At 42.4% G+C, this 18,210-nt stretch overlaps 1 protein-coding gene across 3 annotated transcripts in view; it reads right to left on the bottom strand.

The window, feature by feature from the left end:
* Positions 1-4,059: 4,059 nt before the first annotated feature.
* The window catches only part of AMFR (autocrine motility factor receptor), a 43,921-nt gene continuing 29,770 nt past the window's right edge, over positions 4,060-18,210 (bottom strand). For 2 of the 3 annotated variants that reach the window (XM_075073745.1, XM_032785774.2), the window contains 4 exons: positions 16,829-16,963; positions 15,757-15,840; positions 7,378-7,562; positions 4,060-5,697 (listed from right to left, as the gene is read on the bottom strand). In XM_075073745.1, coding sequence (XP_074929846.1) covers positions 5,550-5,697; positions 7,378-7,562; positions 15,757-15,840; positions 16,829-16,963 — 552 coding nt within the window. In that variant the 3' untranslated portion in view covers positions 4,060-5,549. The remainder of the gene's footprint in view (positions 5,698-7,377; positions 7,563-15,756; positions 15,841-16,828; positions 16,964-18,210) is intronic. The other variant, XM_075073746.1, reaches the window with a different exon arrangement.

The raw sequence follows: 18,210 nt of genomic DNA, 5'->3' as shown, positions 1-18,210 counted from the left end.
CAATGCCTTGCACCTTCCGCCACCATTTTGGATTTCATGAGACACCCCTGCCCGGGGGTTGTGACCTAGTGGTTGAGAAACATTGCTCTCGAACCTGGTGCAACCAGAAGTAGGAAGGCATTGTGTGAGTAGCAGCAGTGATGGGACTCTAGAAGTATCTGGAAACGGAGTAGGGCCAAGGTTACATCATAAATTTACATCGGTATCACTCAGGGGCGTGAAAATCCACACCCCGAGAAACACAGTTATACCAACCTAACCACTGGCATAGACAGCGCTATGTCAACAGGAGGGCTACTGCCAACTGGAGAAGATTAGTTGATTGGCAAATTGCAGTCCCACCTAAGTCCGATTGTACCGGAAAGTGGTGTCTTCGCTGGATTGTCAGTGTGCACCATGCTCAAGCCATGTCTCTATCATGGGGCCTGACTGCATGGGGAACACACTGAGGGAATTCTCAGCTGGCCAGATCCAGCCCCTTTGCACTGCCAGAGCAGCTCAAAAAGCGTCAAAAAGAATCTGCCTATGTGTATTTCCAAAGACTAGGAAAGTTAAGGTAATGTATCACTGGGCATATTTTAGACCAAAATTCATTTGTACTGCGGCAATAGCTAATGAAGTGTCAGCATTTCCATGGGCTCTGCGACATGGCCATTAAAAAGTTGCTCCAGGAAGAAGTCTGGCAGGAAGTCCCAGCATTCTTACCGAATCTAAACAGGCAGAGAAACTCTCTTGGGGGATTTGGGTTCAGACCAGGGGACAGAGACGGATGTTTTCCCCTTGGATTCTCTTTTCCTTATAAAGAGCCTCTCTAGATTTAGCAAGAGCCACTTTGCAGAATCTCCTTCTCCCCTCAAGGAAAGAAGCTCCTGCACTCTACTGACGTTAGAGCAGTGCATGGCTGCACTAGAGAACTTTGGGCTCTGCAAGGAAACTGGGCCATTATTGAGATTCAGGGGGTAGTAGCCAAGGGAGTAAAATCCACTGTCAGCTTCCCTTGACTATGATGCCATTGGTGTTCTCTGTCTTGGTAATGGGGCCTCAAAGGTATAGAGGGAGAGTTAATACTAACTGGATGTATTGGGAACCTACCGGGTTAGGAGAGAGGCATACAGAATACAGAGGCACTACTCTGTGCCTAGCAAATGAGGAGTTAACCACTGTGGCACACACAAGTAACCTGTTGTTCCTGGAGCATATGCTCCACTCTGAACCCAGCCCTGCAATCTGGCTTAGGAACTAAGCTAGAAACAGGATGGAAAATGTTTCTCGGAGTTGTGTGAGGTGTGTGACTGCAAGAGTTTCCCTTGGGCAGGGAGCCTGACTGCCGGACGCTGGGGTTTTTGTGCTGAATCTGTTCGCCAGCCTACAGGGCGATTACTGATGGCATCATAGGAAAGCTTCTTGCCAGGGAGATCCACTAGGCTGTGCAATTCCAAGAGATGTGATGGAAGAGCCCCATTAGATGACACATCTAGAACAAGGCTGGACAAGCCACTAGTAAATGTAGGGTAAGAGAAAGACCTTGAACTCTCCCCAGGGAGGGGCTAGAAAAGGGGATGTGGCTTGGCTATCTCGTATCTGATTCTAAATACTCCACAACTTTTATTAATCTACTATACACAGCTCTGCAGCCAGGCATACTAATCCCAAGTAGTGGAAGAAAGACACATCAGCTATAGAGCACCATCGAAACTAACCACAGGCTGTTCCTCTGCCTGAGACGGGGCTAACAGCCTCCCAGGCAGAGCATGCTGAGATCTACCCATGAGATCTTCCTGAGGTATCAGGTACAGCCTCACATACACATTGTAGCAGAAGATTATTGCTGCATTAGGCAGGAAAAACAGTATGTGAACTTTTTTCAGAGTAGCAGCCATGTTAGTCTGTATCCGCAAAAAGAACAAGAGTACTTGTGGCACCTTAGAGACTAACAAATTTATTTGAGCATAAGCTTTCGTGGGCTACAGTCCACTTTTTCGGATGCATAGAATGGAACGTATATTGAGGAGACATATATACACATACAGAGAGCATGAAAAGGTGGGAGTTGTCTTATCAACTCAGTATGTGAACTGTTAGGATTGCTAGTCCCACTGCTTTGCACTCTACAATGCTCCCCCGGGTCATGCCAAGGCAATTAACCACTACACAGTGCAGGGCTTGCATGCAATGGCAACAAAACCTTCTGGCCTCTGGCAAGGGAGCACACTGCTGCCCACTTGGTGCTCTCCTTTGGCAGCTCCATATACTCTCCTGCTAGCTTCTCACCAGCAATTGGCAAAAACATGGTATGAGGCTGGCACTCTCTGCTCATGGCTGGTGCCCCCTGACCAAGCAGGAACATTTGCCAAGCACAGATTCCAAGCCAGCTGGGCCCACCCTGCTGCCAGTGAGTTTGATGAAGTACCTGTAGAGCAGGATATATAAACAGCCAGGACCTTAACTTTACACTGGCCCTAACATGGGCATATCTGGGAAAGAGAAGTCGTCAGCAAAGGAAGTTCTTTCCTACCGCAGCAAGTCTTGTTCAGAGGGTTCCGTTACTCCTCCACGATCCTTGGTGTTCACAGTAGATTTCACGAGAACACACGTAGTAGTTCTTCCTGGCCATGGCAGAGTTGGCCAGCACAAAAGCTTCTCTGTGGATGGACTCCATCCAAGGGAAAGGGAACGACAGCAAGAGAGGCACCGCTACGTCTTCCTCCTCCAGGCACGAACACGCCAATTATTGCTGAAGTAGGTCACTTGGAAGGAGTGCTCCAATGTCAAGCAGCCACCCAGGGGATGGCTGGGAGAGTGGCACTTTTGGACAGTGGGATAAAGGAAGCACCATCCCCGGTGAACAAAAAGGGGTCGAGATGAAAGCACCAAGAGGGAGAAACAGCCCCAGGGTTTTGTTCATACCTTGAATGTCCCTCATTTTGAGGGCCGGCTACTCACTTGGGTATCTCGTTGTTGAAAATTATTTACCTCACAAAGAATTATGAAATTGTGATTAGAAGAAGTTATTTACATTAGAGGAAGGAGCCCCACACCATTTTAGCTTCCCCATTTGACTAATTTGCATCTCCCACTCATTTCAGGTCACTTGGTGTCCTACACTGGGGCCTCGGCAGACTGAGAGATGGTCTTGTTCAAGTACAATTTATTGGCACCACTTGTTTACCTTTTCATGCCAGTGTGAATGTACGAGGATCGTGTATAGGATGAGTTCCATAGAGGTAAATTACAAGAGGAATTTTGTACATTATATACGATAACAATTGTCCCTAGAAGGCAAACTGTACTAAGCAATTGACAGGCTGATGCAGGGAAAAGCAGAGCTGTAAGAGAGCAGCGGCTTCCCAGCTGACTAAGAAATAAGGGATGGACTCTGCATTAGTGCTCCCACGCCTTAGTATATAGAGGGGTAAGGAGCATGGCCCTCAGCGCATGCAGGAGTTCTGATTGCCTGTCCTTTTCCTGTGAGGTAGAGGACTGGAGACAGGCAACAAATCAGATGACAATGTCTCTGCAGACCCACAGCAGATATCGAAAACCCTTCTGCTTGGTTACAAGGAACTCCAGCTCCCCAAAGACAGATAGAACAAGCTCTTCCTCTCATATCAGCTTGCAATGGAAGATTGAAGAGTCTGAGATTTTCCTTGCACCTGACTTGTGTCACCATTTGATCCTGGGAATCTCTGCCATTTGAGAGAAGACACATCAAATCTTAAAACACAGAATATCCTTTAATTGAGCTCAGACTAACATGAGGCTCAAAAGCTGCATTCTATGCAGCCTCCCTGAACAGCACTCTAATCCTCCTCCATCACTTTCATGTTTGTAGCACTCATGAGTTCTAGCACCAACAGCTTCTGCAAAGCTGAAGTCATGAGAAATTATCCAAAAGCCTGGAGTTGAGCAAATATGTTCCCTCTCCTTTTAGCAATGGAGGTGACCTTACTTTAACTGCTACACAAGATCTAAACTGGGCTATCTGTATAACAGTGATGCACTGGGAATAAGGAAAGCTGCATTAAAGAAACTTCAGGACAATTTCCAACACTGATCAAGAAGGGTGGTGGCTTTTTTTTAATTTTTTTAAACAATAAAACGAACAGCTGTGCTCTGAGCAAAACCAAATCTCTCTTACACACACATTTGAAAGTTTACTAACAGCATTGCAAGGTAAGGCATTCCAAAGCGATTCATCAAAATAAATTATCTTCACCAAAACATTTCTGCGATTCATCCTGTCATTAAATTCACTTAAATGTCCTAAAAACCGGCAGTAAAAAAAATTACCAATAATTCTAGATAATACTGGGCTCCTTCCAAAGGACAGTGATATTAGAAGACACTCCTCAAAACATTTAAAATTAAGCCACTGCCATGTAAAACTGAGCTATATAATCTAGTATTGTAGGTTTCAAATGTGTCTAAAGTCAAAAGGTCTTTAAATTTTTGGGGGAAAAGTTGGGGGATTTGACGACAGCTAACCTGAAGGTCAGCAGCCTTGATTCTTCTTGCATCTGCACATTCCATTAAACTAATGGGTCTATTACTACACAATGCAAGGTTAAAAAAATAAAAAGCAAGATACTGTAGCCATCACTGGTCTCTTCAATAAAGTCCGATCTATCCCTGTATGGACCCTTCTTTGCATGTCACTCAAGAGAGCAAACTTGTAGGTTTCAACTACATTCCACCAACATATTGTAACACTGATTTCAAATGTCTAATCTATTTGCCTTGTGACTCCTTTTTAGCTTTGTTCTTCTCAGCCACCCATCTCCGCTGGTAATGAAATGCATAGAAAAATAAAAACTCCAGGGAGTGAGCAGAGCTAGAAATGGGAAGTGAAGAGGAGCTAAGAAAAGGTCAAAGAAATTGTTTTACTGAGACCAGCATGAGCTAGCACCTCACTGTACAACCCGTGCTTTACTTATAAGTTTTGTAGTTAGACAACTGTGACCATCCACTCTAAGAATTTGCTTCCCAGCAGCATGCTGGGCTACCTGCTCCCACATTCCAACATTTATTGATGTCCAAGCAGGCCTGTATAACATTTTTAACTCGTTCTTGATATGTACCGTAACTTGGCCGTGGCTGCCTGCTGACTTAAGATGGGATTTGCTGTGAATCTCAACACTTCAGTTCTTTCTTCTAATACTCCCCTTGGATGATCTCAAGCTAAACACGCAAGCACCTTCAGTGACCTATGCACACAGCTGTTAATCTAGGCTGCAGTCTTTCCCTTGCCTCTGCCGCAGGCCTGCACCTTATGCTAGCAGCAGAAATCACGCCCAAGCTTTAAAAACTGCATTTGTTTGTGAAGGGGATAAGTGTCACATAGAAAATATTACCAAACGAAAGGTTAATCTGTCAGCTGTCCAAACACTATTAGACCACATGCTTTATACAGCAGAGACGCAGCCAGCTCACTCATCAGCACAGCTAGCTGAGCTTGGAAGAGAGACTTCCTGCTGGTATGAAGAGTGCAGGGTTTATTGATTTAAACATTGCTCATAAGGAGGAGGCGGCGGTGGCAGCAGCAGAGCGTGCTAAGAGGTCTGTTGCATCTGCAGTCTCCGTTCGGCAGCAGCGGCTAACATTCTGCGGCGCACGGTGACGGGGTCAGAAGCAGCACCCTCAGACTGAAAGGGGCTCTCGGAGGTTGAGTCTTCATCGGGGGTTTTGTTTAAATAACGCCTATGAGGATAAAGGGAAAAGATGGATGAAAATAACAGACTGGTTTCTTTTGGCTCTGAAAAGTGGCCGTTCAGGGTTTACCACTCAGAAAAGCAAGGGAGGGTTTAGGATTAGGGAAAGAGGAAAAATACCTCATCTGCAGATCCACAAGCTGCATAAACTCAGACTCTTGCTATGCTTTCCAGAAAGAGGCTATATCATCTATCATGTACTTTATATAGTTACCTTTATGGTTAAAGCACAGAACTGAGAGTCTAAAGATCCAGGTTCTATTCCAAGTTCTCATACCAAATCACTGTGTGGCTTGGGGGAAGTGACTTAACCTCTCTGTTTCTCCATGTCTCCTTCAGTAAAATGGTGGTAGTGCCTATCTCACAAGGATTAGTTCACTAACATTTGAGAGTTCTAGGAGAGCTTTGGATGGAAGGTGCTCTAAAGACATGAAGTGTTAGATTATCAAAGATATACAAGAAAGCAGCTTCCAGAGATGACATCCTGCTGCATTTTAAAATTAGTGTTAAAAGCAACAGTTTTGAATCCAACATATCTAAAGATACAAGAAGTGAACTTGTAGTTTTAAATAGGAAAGAAAAAATAATTTGCATCTCTGAGCAAAATTTAGGATTTGAAGGAAGATGTGTCTGGGGACAGGTATATTTGAGAACAAATTTCTCAAGAGACTCTTAAAATGCACCCATAGTCTTCTGGCTATGTTCCATTCAAACACAAAAGGAGCTATTTAAAAAAACGCAATGGGGTCAGTTTGCTGACTAAAAGGGCTGCACCTGCAAATAACATGCATATACTAATTGCAGGCCTGTTTAATGTTTTGCTTGTAAAAGGTTGGCACAGAAACTTGTTCAATAGGAATGAACCAAACACTAAAAAATAAATAAATAAATAATAAGCTTGTTGTATGGTACTCGGTCTCACTGGGCATTTTTGTGCATCAACAACTGATGTTCACCTGGCATTTATCAGAATTTATCAAGCTTCACAAATATGAACAGAATTTTTTTTTTTAAAGTTCAATATGCAAACATTTATTAGCAGCCAAAAGAATCAGTTTACAACCAGTCACTGCATTTTGTGGGGCAAGGGAGGGGAATGGTGTTGAACTATGCGTAGAGTTTTTTGAAAGTGGTACCATAACTGACCGATGTTACTTGGTACTTAAGCAGAAACAAAAACTTGCTTGCACTTGAAAACAACTGTGTTTGACATGGGGTGTCAGACATTGTAATATATGTGTGCAGGCACAGCCACAGCCTCTGCCAGGAGGCAAGATGATGGTTTATTAGACTCAGCAGACTTGTAAACAATACTGGGTTCTCTTCTTTATGAAGGGCCTGATCCAAAGCCACTGAAGTCACTGGAAGTCATTCCATTGATTTCAATAGGCTCTGGATAAAGCCCTAGGTTAGGAGTTTATATTCACATCTTGTTGAGAAATGGGCCTAAGTCATCACTTCACAACTGAGTTTTTGATAATGATACTCTATTAGACAGAGTCCTGATCCCGCTGCAGCAGATACAGCTGTTGCTCTCACTGTATTTTGCATAAGCACATAAAGATTCGGGGTGGGGGGGGTGTCAGTGGTTACAGTCCAGACAAAATCCACTTTACAAGGTACCACTCTAATTAAGTGGACAGTACTGTGTGTCAGGGATTGAACATACTTGCGAGCTTGCTGCAGCAGGTCTTCCTTCCGCTGAACTAACATACGCTGCCTTTCATCAGCTGACTTGGAGAAGCGACTTCCTCTGGCCTCAAAATCCTCTGTCTCACTGGGCTCTGATTCCATTTCACTGAACTCCACCATGTCGTCCAGTCTCGGACTGAGTTCAAGTGGCACTCTCTCAGTCTGGGATAAAGATAAGACAGCAAAGAAGGAATTTATAGGAGAGTGTAAAACTTGATAACAGGGGGTTTCTATATCAGAACAAGCTACAGCCTTTTGGAGCTATTAATAAATGCAGGGGTTTTCAAAGAATTTAAGAGAAAAAGGCACCCAACTCAAGTAGCTAATTCCCTTGGGCTTCTTCACAAATTCCAGTCAGAATGTGCAGCAGATCAAGTCAAAACCTATTTAAAAAGTGTCAGAATTATATAAAGCTGCATCACATCTAAGCTGTCAGATCATTATTTTGGTTGTGGATTCAGATAACAGACTAGCTATGAGATTGGTTTAATTTCCAAACGCAAAAATGTGGCACCTCTTGCCCTATTTAAAAATAAACAAAACAACCAACCCTCAAATCACAGCTTTTTACAGATGATTAAAAAGCCAAACACAAAAGGTACTGTAATGAAGGGTCTCGTTTGACCCACTTTACAGCACAGAAGCAAAAAATTCAAAGGCAAAAAGAGTTCACAGAAAATCTCTAGATAGGGCCCAGCAATGTATTTCATACATTGTTTGTGGACCACCCCCAACGGCAATTCACTCTTGCTAAAAACACTATTTCATGAGTACTAGCATTCAGCAATTCATTGGGTTTCAGACTCATGCCTTTGGATTTAGAATTTTTAGAGCCTATAGACCATATGCACACAAACTGTCACTAACTTCAACAGTTTTCCAGGAGCTAGATCTGCAGAATCAAGCCCCTGTTTTGTAACTGACCAACAAGAGTGTGATAAAGATTATAAAAGGAACTCAAGCCCATCTACGTATCTTCTGAGTCACATCTTCCCTCTACTCTGTTACTTGAATTGTACCGTGTATACCTTTAACCTGTAAGCTCCTCAAGGCAGGAATTTCATTCTTGGCATTCTATTTAGCATATTATACACCAACCCGTTGTAAAGGTCTGTGTAAATTTACAATGCTAGCTAAGTTAGAAACCATTGTATGTTCTGTTTACTGCAGAGTGAGCTGGATCTGCTTAGTACGTTGAACGTGGAAGAGCAAATGCACCTCAATGAAGCTACCTGTATCTGCTATCATTTATCAAACTCATGATTAATGCATCCAAGTTGCCAAGAAATTCTATTGTAATTATTCACCAAAATTTATAGGCACAAATGACAAAGCTAGATGATCAAACATCAACTGGAGATAGCATTTAAATATTATTTTGACTTATAAACTGAGTAATAGCAACATTAAGCTCTTTTTTACACTCACTCTTCTGATGATAAAGGCATTTTACTATATTTCTTGAAATCAGCAATAATCTCAACCCCTAAAATACTGCAAATGGAGAAATCTTGCATTCCACCATGGAGTGGGGGTATCATAATTAGATGAAGGTTTCTAATCACAGAGGACTGATGTTCTGGAACAGCCTTCCAAGGGGAACAGTGGGGGCAAAAGATCTAACTGGCTTCAAGACTGAGCTTGATAAGTTTATGGAAGGAATGGTATGATGAGGTTGCCTACAACAGCATGCAGCCAATCTGTGAGTGCTGGTAGCAAATATCTCCAATGGCCAATGATGGGATACTAGATGTGGAGGGCTCTGAATCACTACAGAGAATTCTTTCCTGGGTGTCTGGCTGATGAGTCTTGCCCACATGCTCAGGGTCTAACTGGTCGCCATATTTGGGGTCAAGAAGGAATTTCCCCCCAGGTCAGATTGGCAGAGACCCTGGGGTTTTTTTGCCTTCCTCTGCAGCATGGGGCATGGGTCACTTGCAGGTTTAAACTAGTGTAAATGGTGGATTCTCTGCAACTCTAAGTCTTTAAAATCATGATATGAGGACTTCAGTAACTCAGCCAGAGATTATGGGTCTATTGCAGGAGTGAGTGGGTGAGGTTCTGTGGCCTGCAACATGCAGGAGGTCAGACTAGACTCACTAGATGATCATGATGGTTCCTTCTGGCCTTCAAGTCTATAATAATAGCACCACTTACATAGTGCTTTTCATAGTTTAGTATCATTATCCCCCATTTTACAGATGGAGAAACTGAGGCACAGAGCAATGAACTGACTTATCCAATGTCACCCAACAGAGCTGGGAATAGAACACACTCTCCTGAGTCCAATCCAGTGCTCTACCTACTAGGCTACACTATCTCTCCAGATGGAACTATTTCTGTTTTCCCCCAGAAAGAACTATTCCAGATAAACAGGAAAATCATCACAGGGACCCTAATTCTGCAAACTGTTTAACACTCCCCACTCTCAATGACTTAAGCTAAGCAGCCATAGCTCCTTGAAGGAAGCACTCACCATACCTTGCAGGACCAAGCCTTAAGATACAATAAATTCAACCCCAGAATTTTTCTTACCACCAAAATGTTTTTAATAATGAACAATACAAGAAGAAAAGGTTGAGACTTTTAAAACTAAATTCAAAGCTAACAATAGGTTGACCGAGTAATTTCTTTTACTTGCAACACCTTGCACAGTTTGTTATGTTAAGTGATGGTGGCATATATTGGCCCCAATCTTCAAAGTCTCTATTGCAAAAGGACCCACGTACATCAGCAACTACATCTACATCTACCACCCTATCAAGACACCTCTGGAAAGACTCAGATTACAAAATCCAGGAGTAAGGGCATGAAAGCTGGAGAAAAAGCTCTCTATGAGGTGACAGTTGTGGAATGAGCTTCCTGAGATCAGATTAATACAGAGGCTGACCACTTTCCAGGTACTCCTCTGACAAAGCATTTTCAGTATGATGATGGAATGTATTCTCCAAAGAGTCTCCTTGCTCAGAGAGGGGAGAAGAACAGAAGACTCCATGAAGTCTGCTAGGGTCTCAGCCTGGAGATTTAATTTACATGGGAAGCACTTAGATACAACTGTGATGAGAGCTACTGAGCACCACACATTCCGGAAACCAACCTTCATCTGAAAATGTGGCATTAAGGACTCCACTGCTTCCCACTGTAATTGAGGGCACTGCACAAAGTTCTTGTACCATATTTGATGAGAGTCTTGAAGACATAAAAAATTAGTTGCTTGTAATAAGAGCTCTCTGAAAACAGGATGCTCTAGCGAGCCCATTCTTGCATGCTGGCACAACAGTAGAGTTTAGAATCACCATTCTGATGAAGCAGCTATGAACAGGACTGCAGAGGGTACATAAAGCTCCGTAAGCTTAGGACTGGGTTGTCCCCAGCACGACTTGCAGGATTTCTTCAGAGACTGTGGTTTGAATTCTCACGCATTTGGGAGTGTTTTCCAGCTTTTCCAACTGAGTGAAGTAGTCAAGGAACCTGCCTCAATTGTCACTGCCAACAGAGCATCCAGTACTTCACTCCCTTTGACAGATGGCCTACCAAAGCTCATGTGAAAACTGATTTGAATAACAATGACACAGCAAAACTACTTTAAGTGACGTAATCAGCCTATACTGATCATGTCCTATCATATCAAGTCAGCATAAAAAAGGAAGTTGCTAGCTAGTGCTAACCATGGTAACTTCAAGAAATACATTACCTGAGCCAACAGCCTAAGAGCTTTGGTATCATTTGCCATCCAGGCAGACTGCCCTGACAACTGAAATGCATCAGAGAGGTAAAGCATTGTTCACGTCAGTTTTTACAGCCTAGCTGCTATGACTCCAAATCATCAACTGCGTCTATTTCAATATCCAGTTGTGCTGATGGCAGCCTGCTGACAGTATAAATCTCCACAGTTTGGACATGTAAGCTGTAAACTGTGGAACGCACAGATTTCAACAGCTGGTGAGCAAAACAAGTCATTTTTAAACCACAGGGGTCAAATCAGTGCACCCATCTTGTTGATACCAATACCTTCGGAGCATAGGCAGCAATGCATCAACCAGTCTGATGCCAACAGAGGCCTATCAAACATGAAACATCAACAGCTAGATCACATAATAGTGCTGCTACTGCCACAACCTTAAATACCCTCTTTATGAAAATCAAGACATGACCTTCTTGGGCCATTTAACAATATGGAGGGGTTTATATCATTAGCTGTCCTTGCATACACATAGAGGTGGAGAAGTGACATAACAGAACTCTGTGGTCCCCTCAGAAAGCCTTGGAGCAAGTGAGCAACCTCACTTCCTTGGATCTCCAAGATGAAAGAATGGAAGCACCCTAGAATGATCTCATCCACCTCAACCAGGGTCCACAGGAGAGTCACCACAAACCCACAGCCAACAGCCTCAAAAGATGAGAGCAGACCTAGAAAAATCAGTATGGAACCCCACCTCCTGCCTTTTTGACCTTTACCCATGACTAGGAAGTCATCAGCCAGTGAGACTAAGAATCCATGCCATACTGAAGACTAAAGCAAGACTTTAAAAAGGGGAGGGAAAATGAAAGTGTCCGAGGGTCGAAGAATACCGTGCCAAAACCTTCTCCCTGTTAATCAAAAAAATGAAAGCTGAAACAGGCAAGACCATCAACATCAAAAGTCTGTTCTTCGAGCTGGGGACTGACAACTGTTCTTGAAGGAAGCTGGTAACCTAAGTAAAATCTAAGCCATTGTAGTATAAGAGAGCGCAATATCCCAAAACACAATAATAAAGGTTATGACAAGCCAAAAGATCAGACCAGCACTCAAATTAAACCACTTCCACACTTTAGAATCAATTCCTCTTACAGGTTTCAAGAGAAAAATGTGTTAATTGCACTAGGAGAATTTGTGATGCCTGCCAGGGTTCTCTGTAGCACTCATCATCACAGGATCTAAGCATTACCATTGCATTCACTTCTCAAGGCATGTCAACTGTGCCATCAGAGGGTTCTCAGCTTTACCCTGAAATCTCACTATTAAGTCAGTTCCTAAGGATCTATGACAATCTCTTTAGAGAGGATACCTACCTTTGGAGAAGCAAAGACTGCATTAATTTTCTTAAACTAGGTCAGTGGATTTTAATGTGAATGGAAGTATAAGCTTGAAGGAGCTGACTAGAGTCAGGGAGACACTAGACACTTCAACACTTTTTTATTGGGCCAAGAGTGGAGAAAAACCCAAGAGGGAAAAATGAAACAATGGTGAGGAAGGAGAGAGGAAGGGAGAGGACCATTGTTTGCACTGCTGATCTCATTTACCGTTTTGATATGAGCCCACAAATTAAGCAAGCGTGTCACCTTACAGAGAGGATAAAGGCATAGCCAAGATTTTCAGGGGGGCAAGCGATTTTGGGTGCACAGCTTGAGGCACCTGAAAGGACCTGATTTACAGAGGGCAGGTGCTCAGCATTTTCTGAAAATCTCCTTTGAAGTATTTCAAGTTGGGCACTCAAAATCACTAGCCGCTTTAAAAAAATCTTAGCTATTACCCTGCCTAAAGGACCTTATGCAAAGCAAATTACGATGTACCGCACGGGGAGAGGAAGGATTACACTTCCCTAAGTCCAGACGTTGCTTGTTTTCAAATGTATATTAGTGCCCTTAAAAAACAGGACATCCAATAAATGGAAATTCTGAGGGCTGGTGAAGGAAGGTGAGTCATTGTCAGAGAGATTACAGAGGCAGTATTTGGATAAGGAAAAGAAACGTGTGTGATGTGTGGGATGAAAGAAGGAAGGCCCAGGTAGAGGGTAGAGCTAGAGAGTTTGCAGAAATCACTCTAAAGCTGTAACCAAATAGCATCAGGGAGGAGGCAGACTAACAGGCTGCTGTGTCTCATTGGGCATTTCCCCATGGTGCTCTGTGCCACAGGGTTCGTCTTTAAATTTAAATACTTGTTGGAGGTCTCAGTCCCACCCCTAGAATACCCCTAGGTATGAGAGTTGGTATATTACATTCCCTCTGCACTTAAGCAGCTTTTTAAACACAATGTGACCCTCATAAGAACCACAAGCATTTCTATGTCTTTACAGATACACAGATATGGTAATGTGTGCTTCTGGGAAGATGCAGAGAGAGAAGGGACTGCACCCATAATGTACAAGTTACCCCATCAAGCAAGAAACCACAGCTAAAAGGGAATGAACATAATCAAAAAATCCCTGCAAGACATGGCTATTCTCTCTGGGCCTACCACTCTGAGCCATGAAAGAATTAACATTGAACTGGACACCAGGACTAATAGCCAGTCAGCAGACCGCCATCCTGTGTAGCTGTCCATGGAAATATAATAGAATCATAAAAATGTTGCCCTGGAAGACACCTCAAAGGTTATGTAGACCAGTCCCTTGTGCTGAGGCAGGATTAAGTAAATCTAGACCATTCCTGACAGGCGTTTGTCTAACCTGTTCTTAAAAATCTCCAAGAACAGGGATTCACAACCTCCCTTGGCAATCTATTTCGGTGCTTAAGTATCCTTATGGTTAGAAAGCTTTTCCTAATATCTAATTCAAATCTCCCGTGCTTCAGATTAAGCCCTTTACTTTTTGTCCTAATGAGAATGGTCCAATTGTTTTGGTGAATTTAATGTGACAAGAAGGGGCTGGCTCGACAGCCCTGGAGACTAAAGACTCTTCTCCATAAGCACAGAACAGATACAGGCTGAGCAGCTGCACTGAAAGCTCCCTTCACACTACCCCAACATGATTTAAGCCTGACCTGATGGAAACACATATGGAAGTTGGGAGGGAAATTCAATCACCACAGCCCATTTACTTGTTTTGGCCTCTAATAAGATGGTCAGACGTGCTCATTTTGCACCGCGGATGCCTGTCCAATAGGAAGAGGATGGAGACCACCAACTCACTTCCCACAGCCATCACTGATAACTTTCAGTCATGATAGACCTGGGATGAAATTCACATCCAGTCACCTACAGGAGAAAAGGTCCCTAGATCATTATCCCAAGCCCATTCCTAATTCTGCAAGTGAGCCAACACATCCTCCCCCAAGTCAATATGCTCAAATTAAAATGTGTGAATTGGGGTAAAGTTCTCTATTTTAAATCAGACCAAGAAGTGTGCCACTTTTTGAATGTGCACTTTCAAAAGCATTGCACACATATGCAACTTTTTAAACTTTTCAGGTGGGTTAGCAAGACAGAAGATCTGCATAAACAGATCCAGAACGTCAATACAGAAAAGAAAAAGGTTCAACACAAAACATTCAAAGCTAGAGCGTATTTGTAAAATGATGCTCCTGAACATAAGATGACAACCCTTTAAAAAGATTTTACTAACACATCAAAAGAAATCAGAATAACTCAAAAGCAACATGGGATGAGGTTTCCTTAAGTCACTCAAGAATAATCAAGTACTTTATATCCAGCTCCAGATCTTCCATCTTTGTGATTCTTTCTCCCACTTGAAACTCATGCCTATACTGACCCTGCTCTATCTTCTACTTCAGGGCTTTAAATATAAATAAAACCCTATGCTACCTCAGGGTCTGCTGCTGGCAAACTGCTGCACCTTGCCTTTAAATTAGCCACAGCTGGGCTATTCAAGTTATTAAAGACTGCCAAGTGCCAGAAGATTCTGTATCTGATGATTTATTCCCTTCTAAATCCAACTACAGAAGAACGTAAAACCATGTCAGATCAGCGAAAAACAGAATCTTAAAAACCAATCAAATAAGAGACTCTAATCTCTTTCCTCCAAGCTTTAGTTTAGCCGACTTGCACCATTCTATTAACTCCTTAAAGAGGGAAAGATCTTTTTCCTTCTGCTTCTTGGGAAAGTCAGCAAAAAGAAGAGAATTAAGCACGTTCCTCCCCTTCCCCTCCCCTCGCATTTGTACCTCATTCACTCATAGGCACCCCATGTCCCTAGATCTATCCCCCACCCTGTCCCTCAACAACCACATGAAAAAGTCCCCATATCTGAAAAAAATCCACTCATTTAAAGGGGCAACATCCCCAGAGTCTCAGATAAAATAAAGAGTGGAGCTCCCACCCTCCCCTTTAAGGGATCACTTTAAAGAATCCAGGGATAGCAAGAAACCCTGCTCTGCAACTCCCCAACAGCCTTCCTTCCTCAGACATGAAACAAGATGAAGAATTCCTTGGAAAAACCATCCTGTCCCAGTCACATAAGACTACTGTGCTTTAGAACGGAAGCCTGACATTTTCTGTACAGGTGTAACCAATGTGCAGGCCAGGCACCGAATACACACCAGCAGAATTTACTGGTACTCTATGCTGTTTTGAATTCATTTCTCCATTAATTTTGTTTCCTTTTACTATCGTGCTCCTGTGCTTTTTGTGCCAGCTTACCTGGGTAGCAGTTTCCGCTTCCTCCTGATCGGAATTATGCCTTTCCACTGGACTGTTTGTCGCAGGCCTAACACTATCTGGACGCTGCAATACAAGCATCGCAGATTTAATAAGCTACATGAAATGCATAAATAAATACAAGGCAAGTTCTAAGAATAAATTCAAGATCTGTCTTACACCCCGTAACATGTTGTGCTTTCTTTAAAGCAGATAAGTTAGCAAGAAAGAGAATACACTTCTGAGAGTGAGAGAGACAGAATGACAGCTGCTTCCCCACACACACTGATGGAAGGTACATACCAGGTAACCCACCAGTATCTGTTGTGTGCAACACCAGAATTAGATATCCTTACTAACAGAAATGGAGTTCCCAGATGGCTTTACTGTAGTCCACAATAAGTAATAAAATCTGGACATTACTTTGCTGACTACTTTCTTTGTAATACCTCTGCCCCTCAATGATATAGCTCAATCATACATCAGCAGAGAAAGCAGCTGCAAATGTTATGATGCTACAGCAACGTGACCAAGGAGATGCTTTGTAACATTCTGAGCAAATTACCATTGAAGATGAAATTTCATATGTGTTTTTAGCACATATATGGTATTTTTGCTATATGAGAGTGAAAAAATGGTGTTTCTGTAGCTTTAAGAAAACCAGGGAAATTCCATGAAAAAGTTGAGTTAATACAACAATACATTTAAGATTTTATAGGCACAAAAGTTGAGATAATCGCAGTCACAAAACCTGCAGGATCAGGATGCCAGTTAATTTTACACAGGATAGTAAGACATTCAAATTAAATCCTATCTTTAATACTAAATGCTATAATCTGTGCAAGGGCGCCTGAGTTAGGCTGGCAGCAGGAACTTCCTGACTTTTATGCAGGAGAAATCTGAACAATGATGTTGCATTAACCCAACATTTGATACTACTAGTGGATAACAAACAAGGAAGAACTGAAGAATCAACGTTACATTTTCCTAGTTTGTTCTTAACATTCTCATCCACGTGATGAATCTAGACAATTGGTAAAGTATGGTCCTGTCAGAACATGATCTCATGACTGACCTGTGTTGGGAAAGGTACCTGGATGCGCCCCTCTAAGATGTTGTCAGTTGTTATTTCTACCGAGCGTGTCAGCTGCAGATCCTGTAGAACTATATGGTAAGGAACCTGAGGGAACATCTCTTGAATCTGATGGGCCTGTAAAAAGCAAAATTTATAATGTGAAAATCTGCGTGTAAGTGCCTAAAAGAAAAAAGTCATAATGGAAGGTCGAAGGCCAGATTTTCAGAACCGTGCATACATATGCCTAGTCTGTACCTGTAGTGACGGCAATTCCATTCCAGTTGCGGTAAATGTGCACGCAATGACAATAACTGCAAGAGCAAATTGGACACACCAGTTCTGGGTCTCTCTCACTCTCAGAAAAACATCAGAACAACTGTGCTGTTTGATGGCAACCTTGTGCATGTCCCACATTCCCAGGAACAAGAGATGAGAAGCTGTAGCTGTCACCACTTTGGGAAATGCAGCAAGAAAAGTTAAAGGAATAACACACTAGAGAGGCCGGTAATAACTGACATCCGATGCAGAAAGATGAGACCAGGTTGACAGTTACAGAATGAGGTGAAATTCCGATGTCATTACAATTAACGACAAATCTCCAATTGACTCATATGGAGCCAGGATTTCATTATGAAACTTCGCCCTTGAAAGAATACAGGCTTCAATAAAACCTCTCATATAATCTTTTAATCAAGGTATTTTTCATGAGTGTTTATACCATCAATATTTTATCTTTCAGTGACTGAAAATTAACTCAATGTTTAAGATTTACTATACTCAATCCCAGATTAACGCCAACATGGCATTGATAACCCAACAGACTAGTAGTGTCCATTTTAAATAGTCTACTCTCTCTCAAACTGTTCAGGTTAGAAATGGATGTTTTATCATCATCTGAAGGCTTGAGAAACCAGCTTTCAAATAGATTAGAGCATGAATAACTAACAATTCACTGGATTTCAAGCTGTTTAAATGACATACAACTGAAAAAAGAAAGGCAAGAGGGCAAATAAAATAATGTGCTTTTAAAGGTCCAAAAAGTCTTGATAAATGCCAGGGTTAAAAAACCAGTACATGACCAGTACAAGTGCTTTCAAGATCAGTAAACCTTTCCAATGCTCAGAAAGAAAGAAAAAAAAGTGGCAAATGGTATGTTGAATAGTGGGGAGAAAACCAGGTACATACTGGATGTCGCTTTCAAATAGCTCACAAAGCAACCACAGAGGTACAGTACATGTAACAACAACTTCCCTTTTTATTAATCTGTGACCAAAGTAACAGGTTCAGCATTTCAGCCACTGGTGGCCTCTCTCTTTGAATATTCTGCCAGGGATTTTCTCAGATAACATGAAGCAGAATTTTGCTTAGTTTCCCATTTAAAA

This window comes from Chelonoidis abingdonii, chromosome 19 (assembly GCF_003597395.2).
Source record: "Chelonoidis abingdonii isolate Lonesome George chromosome 19, CheloAbing_2.0, whole genome shotgun sequence".
Taxonomy (NCBI): Eukaryota; Metazoa; Chordata; order Testudines; family Testudinidae; genus Chelonoidis; species Chelonoidis abingdonii.
The sequence above is the reverse complement of the archived record's forward strand: the minus strand, read 5'-3'. Positions and strand labels throughout refer to the sequence as shown.